Genomic DNA, 12,762 nt, shown 5'->3' with positions numbered 1-12,762 from the left:
TATAGTACACTGCCTGTCAGAAGATACAGACACGTTTTGAGGAAGAAACAGTCCAGAATTCTCAAAATTGGATTCAGCTAATGGAGGATAAAACCAAGGCAGAAAATGGCAGAAAAGCATTGATATTACGTTGCTATTTCAAATTGCGCTGAAGTTTGGGTTTTATGTATATAACAAGGATAATTGAATCAATGAGAATCACACAGCTGCATAATCTCTGACTGGAACAAACAGGTCTGGAGAATTATGAGAGTATAATTAAGAGGCAGGGACTATCCTTAATTAGCCTAAACCTGAAGAGTACAAAAAGATCAAACGCAAGCATTTCCACATTGTGCTTAGTTGTTCAATCATGGCTCTAAATTTGTTGTTGTTTAGGATTTTAGCACTGTCTGCTCTTTGTCATGCGGTTCCTCAGTGGAGTAATCTACCCCAGAGTTCTCAAGCTGTGATGCCAGTACAACAACCACCCAGTCAGTGGGTTCAGCAGCTGATTCAACAACCACTCAGTCAGAAGGTTCAGCAGCCGGTTCAACAACAGCCACCCAGCCAGAAGGTTCAGCAGCCGGTTCAACAACAGCCACCGAGCCAGTGGCTTCAGCAGCCGGTTCAACAACAGCCACCCAGCCAGAAGGTTCAGCAGCCGGTTCAACAACAGCCACCCAGCCAGAAGGTTCAGCAGCCGGTTCAACAACAGCCACCGAGCCAGTGGCTTCAGCAGCCGGTTCAACAACAGCCACCGAGCCAGTGGCTTCAGCAGCCGGTTCAACAACAGCCACCGAGCCAGTGGCTTCAGCAGCCGGTTCAACAACAGCCACCGAGCCAGTGGCTTCAGCAGCCGGTTCAACAACAGCCACCGAGCCAGTGGCTTCAGCAGCCGGTTCAACAACAGCCACCGAGCCAGTGGCTTCAGCAGCCGGTTCAACAACCTAACCAGCAGTTTCCCCTTCAGAAGCCAGTGGCACAGACAGAGCCCATTGATAAGTGTACTGTAGCTGATTATGATCAGATCCCATGTGGACAACCTGGGATCAGTGGTGCCGAGTGTACCGCTATCAACTGCTGCTTTGATGGACAGCAGTGCTTCTATGGAAGAGCAGGTAAGCATTCCCAGGCTTATTCTGTTGCCTGTAACTTGACCCGGCATTAACCTGCTCTTGTACCTTGTTCTAGTGACTGTCCAGTGTATTCGAGATGGTCAGTTTGTGGTAGTGGTGGCTAGAGATGTTACTGTGCCTCAACTGAGTCTGGATTCGGTTCGTCTACTGGGTGGAAGTGACCCGCCTTGTGCTCCTGTGGATTCCACACCTTCCTTTGCTATATACCAGTTCCCTGTGACTGCATGCGGCACGAGTATGATGGTGAGCAGCTGCTTCTGGCTCTATTCTGCACTGCTTAGGATTTGAGTGGACGTTAACAGTGTGGCTGTTTACAGGAGGACAGTGGATATGTGGTGTATGAGAACAGAATGACCTCCTCATACGAAGTTGGCGTTGGACCACTTGGATCCATCACGAGGGACAGTCACTTTGAGTAAGTGGTCTATGACTGGCTAAGAATGATCTGACCAGTGCTACAAGCTGATTGTCTGTCTCTGTCCAGGCTTCTCTTCCAGTGCAGATACTCTGGAACATCTGTGGAAGCTCTGGTTGTGGAGGTCAATTCTGTTCCTCCACCTCCACCAGTAGCTGCTCCTGGACCTCTCAGGGTAGAGCTCAGACTGGCCAATGGCCAGTGTGTCACCAAGGGCTGTGCTGAAGGTAAGTACTGTGTCCCATGCGTCTCCAGGTTGCAGCGCTTTCTGGTAAAAGCCTAGTCTTGTTCCTCAGGGGATGAGGCCTACACGTCCTACTACAGTGACGCTGATTATCCCGTCACAAAAGTCCTGCGGGAGCCTGTGTATGTTGAAGTGCACATTATGGAAAGGACTGACCCCAACATTGTCCTGATGCTGGGACATTGCTGGGCGACCTCCACCTCCAGTCCACTCAGTCTGCCCCAGTGGGACCTTCTGATTGATGGGTGAGCGTACAGCAGACTATATCCAGTTGGTGTGCAGGGAGACCCTTTCTGACCTCCTCTCCCTTTCAGATGCCCTTACCAGGATGACCGTTATCTGACCACATTGGTTCCAGTAACTGGATCATCTGGTGTGCAGTTCCCGACCCACTACAAGCGCTTTGTTGTGAAGATGTTTACGTTTGTAGATCCAACCTCATTGGCTCCTCTGCAGGAAACGGTATGCCCCCCCTTTACCAGTGTTTCACTGAGCCTCTTGACCTAATCTCTACTCCTGCTTTGCTTCTCAGATCTTCATCCACTGCAGTACAGAGGTGTGCCATCCGTCTTCTGGCTCTTGTGAGCAAAGCTGCACCAGGAAACGTGAGGGGTTTTTTTTTTTTTTTTTTTTCCCCTTGAGAGAATTTTATCTGACGCACTTTCCCTTTCAGGAAGAGACACCCGTGTCAAGGCCCTCGCTAGTCAGCAGACTGTGGTTTCTAGTGGAGAAGTTACTCTGGTCATGTGAATGTAGTATTTAATAAATTTTGGACCACAAAGACTTGTCTCTTGGTCTTGACTTGGCTCTGCAGAATCTAGTATGCCATGCTTTTTTTTTTTTTTTTTTTTTTTTTTTTCCTCCTTGTCCAGAACTGAGGTTCTACACCCTGCCTTCTGTATACCTCCTTATCCAACCTCCCAGTTAATGGGTGTAAATCCTAAAACTTAGGGCTTGTAAAATATTTCTACACTTCATTGTCTTGGCACAATGTGAGGTGTTGGGTGTAGAAGAGGATTCTTGTTGTGTACTTGAAATTTAATTGCCCAAAACAGAAATGGAAACCCCTCAAGTCTGGATATGTGCCACAAACTATCCCTTTCAATAAAGGTGCCCCTTGGTGTGACTACAGTTATCTTCAGCTGGGTCTGAGACTAGGCAATGGATTTGCTGCATCTGAGACAGTGACTTAAATGGCAGGAAGGTATTTTGAACCTAATTTTGGGTAGGCTGAGGAAGTGACTTGGTATCTACATCAAGTGACCCTGCATGACAACCAACAATACTGATTTTGTGTAATACAACTTTACTCATCCTAAGGCTCTTCCACTAAGGCCAAGTTTTGTAGTCTACTCCGTGTAGATCCAATCGCTCTAACAGATCAGAAGATGGATCCTGGTCTTGGTACTATGGTCTAAATTATGTATGGAATATCAAGATTTAAGGGATATAGTATTCTGTCTCCGACAAGGGATATTTTTGATTAGGTATGGAAGTCTTTTGGGATCAAAATTATTTTAAGACAGAAATGGCCAAGTTGATGGAATTGGGGTTTAACAAGTTTAGATTTAAATTCCATCTAAACTAAAAGATCTGCTGCCAGAAGTCATAGATCCTATTTTGACCATTACTAATTCAATGTAATTTAGGGATAAATCCCCAAAAAGCATCTCCTTAAGAAACCAGATCTTGACCCCAAAGATTTAATAAATTAGACTAATCTCAAATCTACATTTCCTGTCAAAGATACTAAAAAGTATCCTCACAACTATATTCATTCTTGGAGAAAAATGGTATCTAGCAGTTAGTGCTTGGTACAATATTGACACTATTGATTACAACAGTTTCTCAAATAGACTAGAAAACTAGGTTGGCAGTGCAAGTGCCTTACAATTATTCATATAGTATTTATCTGACCGCTGTCAGTTTTTAGCAGTAAGGGGAAGGTAGTTAGTTGGTCAAAGGTCCCATGGTATGAAAATGTCACTATGAAGTGTTTTTTTTTTTTTTTTTTTTTTTACCGTAATAGGAGTTCCCCTAGTCTGCCCATGGTCTCACAGTGGCTAGCAATTACAAAATGAAGCTCAGGTTTCCTCCCCTTGCTCCTTTGTTTTGCTCACTCAGAGAATTTAACGGATGATACCAGATGGGCTGAACTGTACAATAACAAGAGTAGGCGATCTGGCAGGATCTATGAGGTGAATCAGATCTTACATGTATAGTAAGGACAAACTCACTGTGTGTAGTCATGATGATGTATCAGGCAACACATTTTACAACTGTTATTATTTCAACTCACTAGTCCAGCTTATCACATAGATATACAATAACACCTGATTATATATAGTCAGTTTATAGTTTTACACACATGTGCATAGACATTATTTCATAAATAACATAGAATTTAAGTGTCCCCAACAAAACAAGCCAGAGGAACCAAAACCTCATTCATACAGAATACAGATAGTGTAAATGACTTGTTCTGGTCTCTGATGAACAATCTCTGGATACAAACTGTGTTAAGTGTCCCCAACCAAGCAAGCCAGAGGCGACAGCGGCAAGGAAACAAAACCCCATGCATACAGAATGGAGAAAAAAAAACCTTGGGAGAAACCAGACTCAGTTGGGGTCAGTTCTCCTCTGACCGGACGCCCAGCACTTAACTTCCAGTTCAATTTTAAACGCAGCTGTGTCAGGTAGTGTAAATGACAGTGTGTGTGTGTGTGTGTGTGTGTGTGTGTGCATCAGGATCTGGTGATTGGTTCACGGGGCGCATCTAGGTGTTCAGGTCTCTGATGAACATAATCTCTGGGTGCTGATCCACCATCTAGTCTGGATACAAACTGTGAAAACAGATTGAGAAAGAGACAAGACTAATATTAGCGTAGATGCCATTCTTTTTACGATGTCACAAGTACATCGTATTTTAGGAGTAGTGTTCCCGGTTCCAGCAAATCTAAGTAATGCAGCCTAAAAATCCTTTAACGGATTTATATAAAAAAATGGTGTGTTGGTGTGTTATGTGTAGGCTAAGTTAAAAAGATGTGTCTTTAATCTAAACTGGCAGAGTGTGTCTGCTTCCCGAACAGAGTTAGGGAGATTGTTCCAGAGTTTAGGTGCTAGATAGGAAAATGATCTGCCGCCCGCAGTTGATTTTGATATTCTAGGTATTATCAAATGGCCAGAGTTTTGAGAACGCAGCGGACGTGCAGGACTATAATGTGATAAGAGCTCGCTCAAGTATTGAGGAGCTAAACCATTCAGGGCTTTATAGGTAATTAATAAGATTTTAAAATCTATCCGATGTTTGATAGGGAGCCAGTGCAGTGTTGACAGAACCGGGCTAATATGATCATACTTCCTAGTTCTAGTAAGGACTCTGGCTGCTGCGTTTTGGACTAGCTGAAGTTTGTTTATTAAGCGTGCAGAACAGCCACCCAGTAAAGCATTACAATAATCTAACCTCGAGGTCATAAACGCATGAATCAATATTTCTGCATTAGATGTTGAAAGAATAGGTCGTAATTTAGATATGTTTTGAAACATGGTTGTCAAAGGAAAGATTTATGTCAAGCAGCACACCTAGGTTTCTAACTGATGATGAAGAATTAACAGAGCAGCCATCACGTGTCAGACTCTGTTCTAGATTATTACTTGTGGGATTTTTAGGTCCAATTATTAGCACATTTTTTCAGAATTTAGCATTAAGAATTTACTCATCATCCAGTTTTTTATATCGACTATGCATTCTGTTAGATTCTCAATTTGGTGTGTATCACCAGGCTGCGCTGAAATATACAGCTGAGTATCATCAGCATAGCAGTGAAAGCTAACATCATGTCTCCTGATAATATCTCCCAGAGGTAACATGTATAAGTTGAAAAGTAATGGTCCTAGCACTGAGCCTTGAGGAACTCCATATTTCCCTTCATTCAAGATTCAAGATTTTATTTGTCAAAATACATTTTGTACAAGTACAACTTCCAAGGACATTCCATAGACTGTGCAAAAGAGAAAGAAAATGTATTTAAATGTAGAAATAAATACAACAGAAATATAAATCAAATAACAATAATCTATGATGATAAAATAATTCTCCACCTCATCAAGATAAGCTGCCTTGTTGTTGGATATGAGGCCCAGGACAACTGTATCATCCGCAAACTTGATAATGGAGGTGGAGCTGTGAGAGGAGACATGTGTCATGTGTATAAAGAGAGTACAGTAGGGGGCACACATCCCTGTGGAGCCCCTGTACTCAGGGTGATGATGTTGGACATAGTCTGTCCAACCTTCACAATCTGGGGTCTGTCCGAGAGAAAGTTCAGTTGCAAAGGGAGGAATTCAGACCAAGGTTCCTGAGTTTGGATGCCGGTCTCTGAGGGTTAGTGTTGTTAAAGGCTGAGCTATAGTCTATAAACAACAGCCTGACGTAGTTTCCAGGTTTATCAACATGGGTGAGAGTGTTGTGTAGAATGTGAGATACAGCGTCCTCTGTGGATCTGTTGGGAAGGTATGTAAACTGTAGCAGGTCTATGTTGTCAGGGATGGAAGAGCAGATGTTGTTTTTAATGAGCCTCTCAAAGACCTTCATAACTACTGATGTAAGTGCTACAGGTTGAGAGTCATTCAGGCAAAAAGGCTTATTATTCTTCAGTACAGGAACTATGACAGATTTTTTATCCCTAAAAGACGATGCCGCTGCGTTGTGCGATGTGCTATGCGCCTGTATAAACAAGCATCCTGACGCTGCCATCATTGTGGCTGGAGACTTGAAACAATAATAACCTCAGACAGGTAATGCCGAATGAGGGAACATTATGCCTTCTCTACTATGTGTGTGTGTGTATGAACTCTGACCTAAATGCGACGGAGACGCCTTGTGCGTACAGAGAGCTGTTTTGGCTAGATAGCAACTGGCCCTTCTACCACCTCAAGGTGACAATGTATCTTGCTTTCACAAGGTTCTCACTCCCACTGTTTTTCCCTCTTTTTGGTTTTGCTGAGCTGTTAAAACAAGTTTAACCAATGTTACCATATATGTATATGTTTTTCTATGTTATGGCTTGGGGACCAATTTCCTCCTTTTCGGGTGCACTCCTATTTTTCCCTATGCATATAAGCTGAAGACAGACTTGATGTTTTTGAGCATTTGTTTGAATAAACCAGATTGATTTCACTCATGTGGTTTTATCGGGCTGTGCTTCCAGCGCACTGAACCAAGGGTACACATCTACCAGCGATACAGACAGAGGGGACCTGCTGCGGTGCAGATTGAAGTGCACGCACTATTTCATAATTTCCTTTTACCAGCACATCACTGTCCTGAAAAGAGGGGGAAATACACTGGACCACTGTTATTCACAGTTCAAGAATGGGTATAAAGCCTGCTTGGCACCATTTTCCTCATCCCAGAATATCAACAAAGGCTTGTACAAGCCCTGGAAAGAAGGGTAGTTAAACGGTGGTCCAACCAATCAGAAGTCGCATTACATGATGTGCTGGATGATGTGGACTGGGACATGTTCTGCTCTAGCTCCGCTGACGTCAGCGAGTTTACGGAAGTAGCCGTTAGTTTCATCTGTACACTAGTTGATGAAGTTACACACACCATTACAATAAAGACTTTGTCCAACCAGAAGCTGTGGATGGATAGTACCATCCGTGCAGCAGTGGACACACGGACAGCTGCTTATAATGCTGGGCTCGTGTTGAGAGACATGAGTGATTATAAAGCAGCTTGCTACACTGTCCAATGCATGGTGAGAGCACAGCTAACTTTTTATGTCAGACAGTAACATCTAATTTGAGGCTGTATTACATCGATTCTGGAACCAGAAGAAGATGATATTTTAAGCTTGTTATGTAGCGGAATCTCCATTGTTTTGAACGAGTCTTCCCTTTGTTTGCATCCAGCTAATGCCGACATAATTTGTTACATTTGATTGGCCTGGTCATGCGTCAATCAGAAATAAATAGGCCAATCAGAAGAGAGGCCTGTGAATAGTGTGAAGACCGGCAGGAGAAGAGAGTCGCCCTGGCAACCAACGCAGTACACCTGGCTGCACTCATCACCAGAGATTAGTCACACCTGCAGCTCATCAAGTTGGGGCTATAAAGCCCCACGTGGAGAAACGTCAAGTTGAGCTATGACTCCAAGGCAAACAGACTAACGTTATCGCTCTTAAATTATTGATATGACTATTATTATGGTAGTTTCATCATTAAATGTATACTACCTGAAAGAATTGCCCATTTACTGCACAACCGATAATAAAAGCTTACTTAAGGAACAAGGAAATACAAAAACAACTTGTTTAACAAAAATTGTTATTTCATACATATATTAGCAATAGTTTTTTTGTGGAAATTGGATTTATTTTTTTATTCCTTAGAAAATAACTTCATGCAGTTTCGCTCACCTTAATGGTTTAAAAACTCAAATTTTTTGCAAATGATTGCAAAATGGATAATGGTGGGGCCAATCCTCCTCTGAAAAGAAACAAATTACTATATACAATTACTCATGAGTAATAGGCAAAACCTGCACCTTGATAAATTGGTCCTGCATTGTGTGCAATATTTTAAAAGCTCTTTATAATATGAATGAATATTTGTATTATTTTAATGCAGCATTTAAGAATAACGCAGTTATGGTGGTGACAGGGTTCAAGTATCACTCAATACTTCAACGTAATCATGACTATTGTTGAGGAAAATGGGAAGTTTTCCCATTTTGTAAGTTTGCCTTGTTTACTTGAGTGATACCTTGTATTGTAAACGCATTGGGATGTGTTACTGATTTATCACGAAGAAAAGACCACACAGAATATTGTATTCTTTTATTTGATAAGTATTAATAAGATACACAGTACACATGGTATTGTATTCACTCTATTGAAAAGTAGAAAGACCACCACAGCATCATGTGTAAAAGTTGTTTATTGAGAAAAGACATTAGGTATGAAATATGTAGCATTTAGTTAAAGTATAGTCAGAGATAAAATATGTATAAGTAAGAACTTTGAAGAATAGAAATGTTACCGTTGATTGCTGAGTTCCCGACGCGGAGAGGAGGACATCTTAGAAAGATCTTTGCAGAAGAGCAGACTGATAAGATGGCTGTGTTTTTATAGTGAGCTTCTTGAGAGGGAGGTCTTCAGCTGTACAGGACTTTCCCAAAAATTGTTGACTTGCACTTAGTAGTGAGCCAGAAGAATGGCGACACGCTTCTCCGATGCCAGACGGCCTCGCCACGATGCTTCTGAACGACCAAGCTCGCAAATAATAGAACTTTGTTTTTATTTCTATTTTATATTAGTGTTTTATTTGTAATGTATTTAACCTATATATAATAAAACTATATCTTATTATAACCAATACACTCGCCTGCCAAAGACTCTGATTTCAAGGCTTGAGCAGAACAGACCACGGAGAAGTCTTCTGTGTCCTGTCTTGTGAGTATGATTAAATGCTTATTAGAGAAAGGACAGACTCGACTTACTTTACCTTACCTGAGGATAAACTAAATAGAGGTGCAGGAGATTTGCGCACCATAAAACACTATATTAAACAAATTTTCAGAAGATACAGGTAAGTACTGAAAAAGAAACATCAGAATTGTCAAAACATCAACAATTGTATTCAGCTAATGAAGGATAAAACCAAGTCTCAATTCAAAATGGCAGAAAAAGCATTAAGACTACAATGCTATTTTAAATTGCGCTCAAGTTTGGGTTTTTGAGAATTTAATGAGGATAACTGAATCAATCACACAGCTGCATAATCTCTGACTGGAACAAACAGATCTGGAGAATCATGAGGGTTTAATTAAGAGGCAGGGACTATCCTTAATTAGCTGAAACCTGAAGAGTATAAAAAGACCAAATGCCAGCATCTCCACAGTGTGCCTAGCTGTTCAATTATGGCTGTAAGTTTGTTGTTTGCTGAGTTTTTAGCACTTTGTGCTCTCTGTTTTGCTGTTCCTCAGTGGAGTAATTTGCCCCAGAGTTCTCAAGCTCTGATGCTTCAAAATGCTAACCAGCAGGTTAAGCAGCTTTTTCAACAACAGCCACCCAGCCAGCAGGTTCAACAGCCGCCCAGCCAGTGGGTTAAGCAGCCGGTTCAACAACAGCCACCCAGCCAGTGGGTTAAGCAGCCGGTCCAACAACAGCCACCCAGCCAGTGGGTTAAGCAGCCGATTCAACAACAGCCACCCAGCCAGTGGGTTAAGCAGCCGATTCAACAACAGCCACCCAGCCAGTGGGTTCAGCAGCCGGTTCAACAGCAGCCACCCAGCCAGTGGGTTAAGCAGCCAGTTCAACAGCAGCCACCCAGCCAGCTGGTTCAACAACCTAACCAGCAGTTTCCACTTCAGAAGCCAGTGGCACAGACAGAGCCCATTGATAAGTGTACTGTAGCTGATTATGATCAGATCCCATGTGGACAACCTGGGATCAGTGGTGCTGAGTGTAACGCTATCAACTGCTGCTTTGATGGGCAGCAATGCTTCTATGGAAGGGCAGGTAAGCATTCTGGGGGGTAATTCTGTTGCCTGTAACTTGACTCGGCGTTAACCTGCTCTTGTACCTTGTTCTAGTGACTGTCCAGTGTATTCGAGATGGTCAGTTTGTGGTAGTGGTGGCTAGAGATGTTACTGTGCCTCAACTGAGTCTGGATTCGGTTCGTCTACTGGGTGGAAGTGACCCGCCTTGCGCTCCTGTGGATTCCACACCTTCCTTTGCTATATACCAGTTCCCTGTGACCGCATGTGGCACGAGTATGATGGTGAGCAGCTGCTTCTGGCTCTATTCTGCACCGCGTACGATTTGACTGGATGTTAACGGTGTTGCTGTTTACAGGAGGACAGTGGATATGTGGTGTATGAGAACAGAATGACCTCCTCATACGAAGTTGGCGTTGGACCACTTGGATCCATCACGAGGGACAGTCACTTTGAGTAAGTGGTCTATGACTGGCTAAGAATGATCTATGACCAGTGCTACAAGCTGATTGTCTGTCTCTGTCCAGGCTTCTCTTCCAGTGCAGATACTCTGGAACATCTGTGGAAGCTCTGGTTGTGGAGGTCAACTCTGTTCCTCCACCTCCACCTGTAGCTGCTCCTGGACCTCTCAGGGTGGAGCTCAGACTGGCCAATGGCCAGTGTGTCACCAAGGGCTGTGCTGAAGGTAAGTACTGTGTCCCATGTGTCTCCAGGTTGCAGCGCTTTCTGGTAAAAGCCTAGTTTTGTTCCTCAGGGGATGAGGCCTACACGTCCTACTACAGTGACGCTGATTATCCCGTCACAAAAGTCCTGCGGGAGCCTGTGTATGTTGAAGTGCACATTATGGAGAGGACTGACCCCAACATTGTCCTGATGCTGGGACATTGCTGGGCGACCTCCACATCCAGTCCACTCAGTCTGCCCCAGTGGGACCTTCTGATTGATGGGTGAGCGTACAGCCGACTATATCCAGTTGATCTGCAGGGAGACCCTTTCTGACCTCCTTTCCCTTTCAGATGCCCTTACCAGGATGACCGTTATCTGACCACGCTGGTTCCAGTAACTGGATCATCTGGTGTGCAGTTCCCGACCCACTACAAGCGCTTTGTTGTGAAGATGTTTACGTTTGTAGATCCAGCCTCACTGGCTCCTCTGCAGGAAACGGTATGCCCCCGCTTTACCAGTGTTTCACTGAGCCTCTTGACCTAATCTCTGCTCCTGCTTTGCTTCTCAGATCTTCATCCACTGCAGTACAGCGGTGTGCCATCCGTCTTCTGGCTCTTGTGAGCAAAGCTGCGCCAGGAAACGTGAGTAGTGGCTTTTTTTTTTTTTTTTTTTTTTTTTCGAGAATTTTATCTGACGCACTTTCCCTTTCAGGAAGAGACACCCGTGTCGAGGCTCTCGCTAGTCAGCAGACTGTGGTTTCTAGTGGAGAAGTTACTCTGGTCATGTGAATGTAATATTTAATAAACTTTGGACCACAAAGACTTGTTTCTTGGTCTTGACTTTGCTCTGCAGAATCTAGTATGCCATTACTAATTGCATTGCTTGTAGTAAACTGAGGTTCTACACCCTGGCTTCTGTACACCTCCTTATCCAACCTCCCAGTTAATGGGTGTAAGTCCTAAAACTTAGGGCTTGTAAAATTTCTACACTTCATTTTGGCACAATGTGACGTGTAGAAGAGGATTCTTGAGTTGTGTACTTGCAATTTAATTGCACAAAACAGACTTGGAAACCCTTCAAGTCTGGTAATGTGCCACAAGGGTCTAGGCCCTCTTTCAAGATTAATGGTTCTCCTTGGTGTTTGAAAATACAGGATTATCTTCAGCTGTGTCTGAGACAATGACTTGAATGGCAGGAAGGTATTTTCTGAACCTCATTTTGGTGAGGATGAGGCAATGAAATGGTTCACTACATCAAGTGACCCTGCATGACAACCAACAATACTGATTGTGTAATACAACTTTACTCATCTTAAGGCACTGCCCTTCCAAGTTTTGTAGTCTACTCCATATAGATCCAATAGCACTAACAGATCAGAAGATGGGTCAGTCTTGGTACTATGGTCTAAATGCATGTTTGAGTTCCTTGATTTAAGGAATAATACTGTATCTGAAGTCTGACGAGGGAGATGTGATTGGGTCTTTAGGGTCAAGATTTCACTAAAACAGGTTTTGGGACATTTTTTTCAGACCCAATTCCGTAAACTTGGCTTAGTGTCTTGAATACCAGGGTTCTCTTTTCTAAAAGAGAGAATCTGATGTAGCAGTTTAATTTCTGTATGAAAGGCTAGATTCCTGTCAAGCTAAAAAAAAAAAAACCTTCAGCTGCACTCCATTTTCCTAAATGCTGTCTTTTAGCATACAGAGTCAGGCAATCATCTAAAGTGCTAGAAAAGCGAGAGTATAGTTAGTTTTTCTGCTCTATTGGATGTGCTAAGCCTTATCACATACCACATCACCCTGCTGCCCCTTTCTGG

The 12,762-nt window shown here is 43.1% G+C and overlaps 2 protein-coding genes across 2 annotated transcripts; both read left to right on the top strand.

Annotated features, from left to right (window-relative positions):
• Nucleotides 1-324: 324 nt before the first annotated feature.
• LOC122324577 (zona pellucida sperm-binding protein 4-like) lies at nucleotides 325-2,558 on the top strand. Its single transcript, XM_043219108.1, has 8 exons — nucleotides 325-1,100; nucleotides 1,174-1,361; nucleotides 1,436-1,533; nucleotides 1,603-1,760; nucleotides 1,830-2,022; nucleotides 2,092-2,239; nucleotides 2,310-2,382; nucleotides 2,451-2,558. The coding sequence occupies exons 1-8, from the start codon at nucleotides 353-355 to the stop codon at nucleotides 2,525-2,527; spliced, it is 1,683 nt and encodes a 560-aa protein (XP_043075043.1). The 5' UTR covers nucleotides 325-352; the 3' UTR covers nucleotides 2,528-2,558.
• Nucleotides 2,559-9,669: 7,111 nt separating this feature from the next.
• On the top strand, nucleotides 9,670-11,765 carry LOC122324578 (zona pellucida sperm-binding protein 4-like). The gene is made up of 8 exons (XM_043219109.1): nucleotides 9,670-10,302; nucleotides 10,377-10,564; nucleotides 10,639-10,736; nucleotides 10,808-10,965; nucleotides 11,035-11,227; nucleotides 11,297-11,444; nucleotides 11,515-11,587; nucleotides 11,658-11,765. Exons 1-8 carry the CDS (start codon nucleotides 9,702-9,704, stop codon nucleotides 11,732-11,734), a joined length of 1,536 nt encoding a protein of 511 aa, XP_043075044.1. The 5' UTR covers nucleotides 9,670-9,701; the 3' UTR covers nucleotides 11,735-11,765.
• Nucleotides 11,766-12,762: the final 997 nt, after the last annotated feature.

Source organism: Puntigrus tetrazona, chromosome 20 (genome assembly GCF_018831695.1).
Source record: "Puntigrus tetrazona isolate hp1 chromosome 20, ASM1883169v1, whole genome shotgun sequence".
Classification (NCBI taxonomy): Eukaryota; Metazoa; Chordata; class Actinopteri; order Cypriniformes; family Cyprinidae; genus Puntigrus; species Puntigrus tetrazona.
The sequence above is the reverse complement of the archived record's forward strand: the minus strand, read 5'-3'. Positions and strand labels throughout refer to the sequence as shown.

Bases quoted from the DNA above. Each gene is read 5' to 3' on its own strand.
- LOC122324577 (XM_043219108.1), top strand. From the start codon at position 353: ATGGCTCTAAATTTGTTGTTGTTTAGGATTTTAGCACTGTCTGCTCTT. The intron at 1,101-1,173 runs GTAAGCATTCCC...ACCTTGTTCTAG, and splicing joins GTGCTTCTATGGAAGAGCAG to TGACTGTCCAGTGTATTCGA. The intron at 1,362-1,435 runs GTGAGCAGCTGC...GGCTGTTTACAG, and splicing joins CATGCGGCACGAGTATGATG to GAGGACAGTGGATATGTGGT.
- LOC122324578 (XM_043219109.1), top strand. From the start codon at position 9,702: ATGGCTGTAAGTTTGTTGTTTGCTGAGTTTTTAGCACTTTGTGCTCTC. The intron at 11,228-11,296 runs GTGAGCGTACAG...TTTCCCTTTCAG, and splicing joins TGGGACCTTCTGATTGATGG to ATGCCCTTACCAGGATGACC. The intron at 11,588-11,657 runs GTGAGTAGTGGC...TTTCCCTTTCAG, and splicing joins GCAAAGCTGCGCCAGGAAAC to GAAGAGACACCCGTGTCGAG.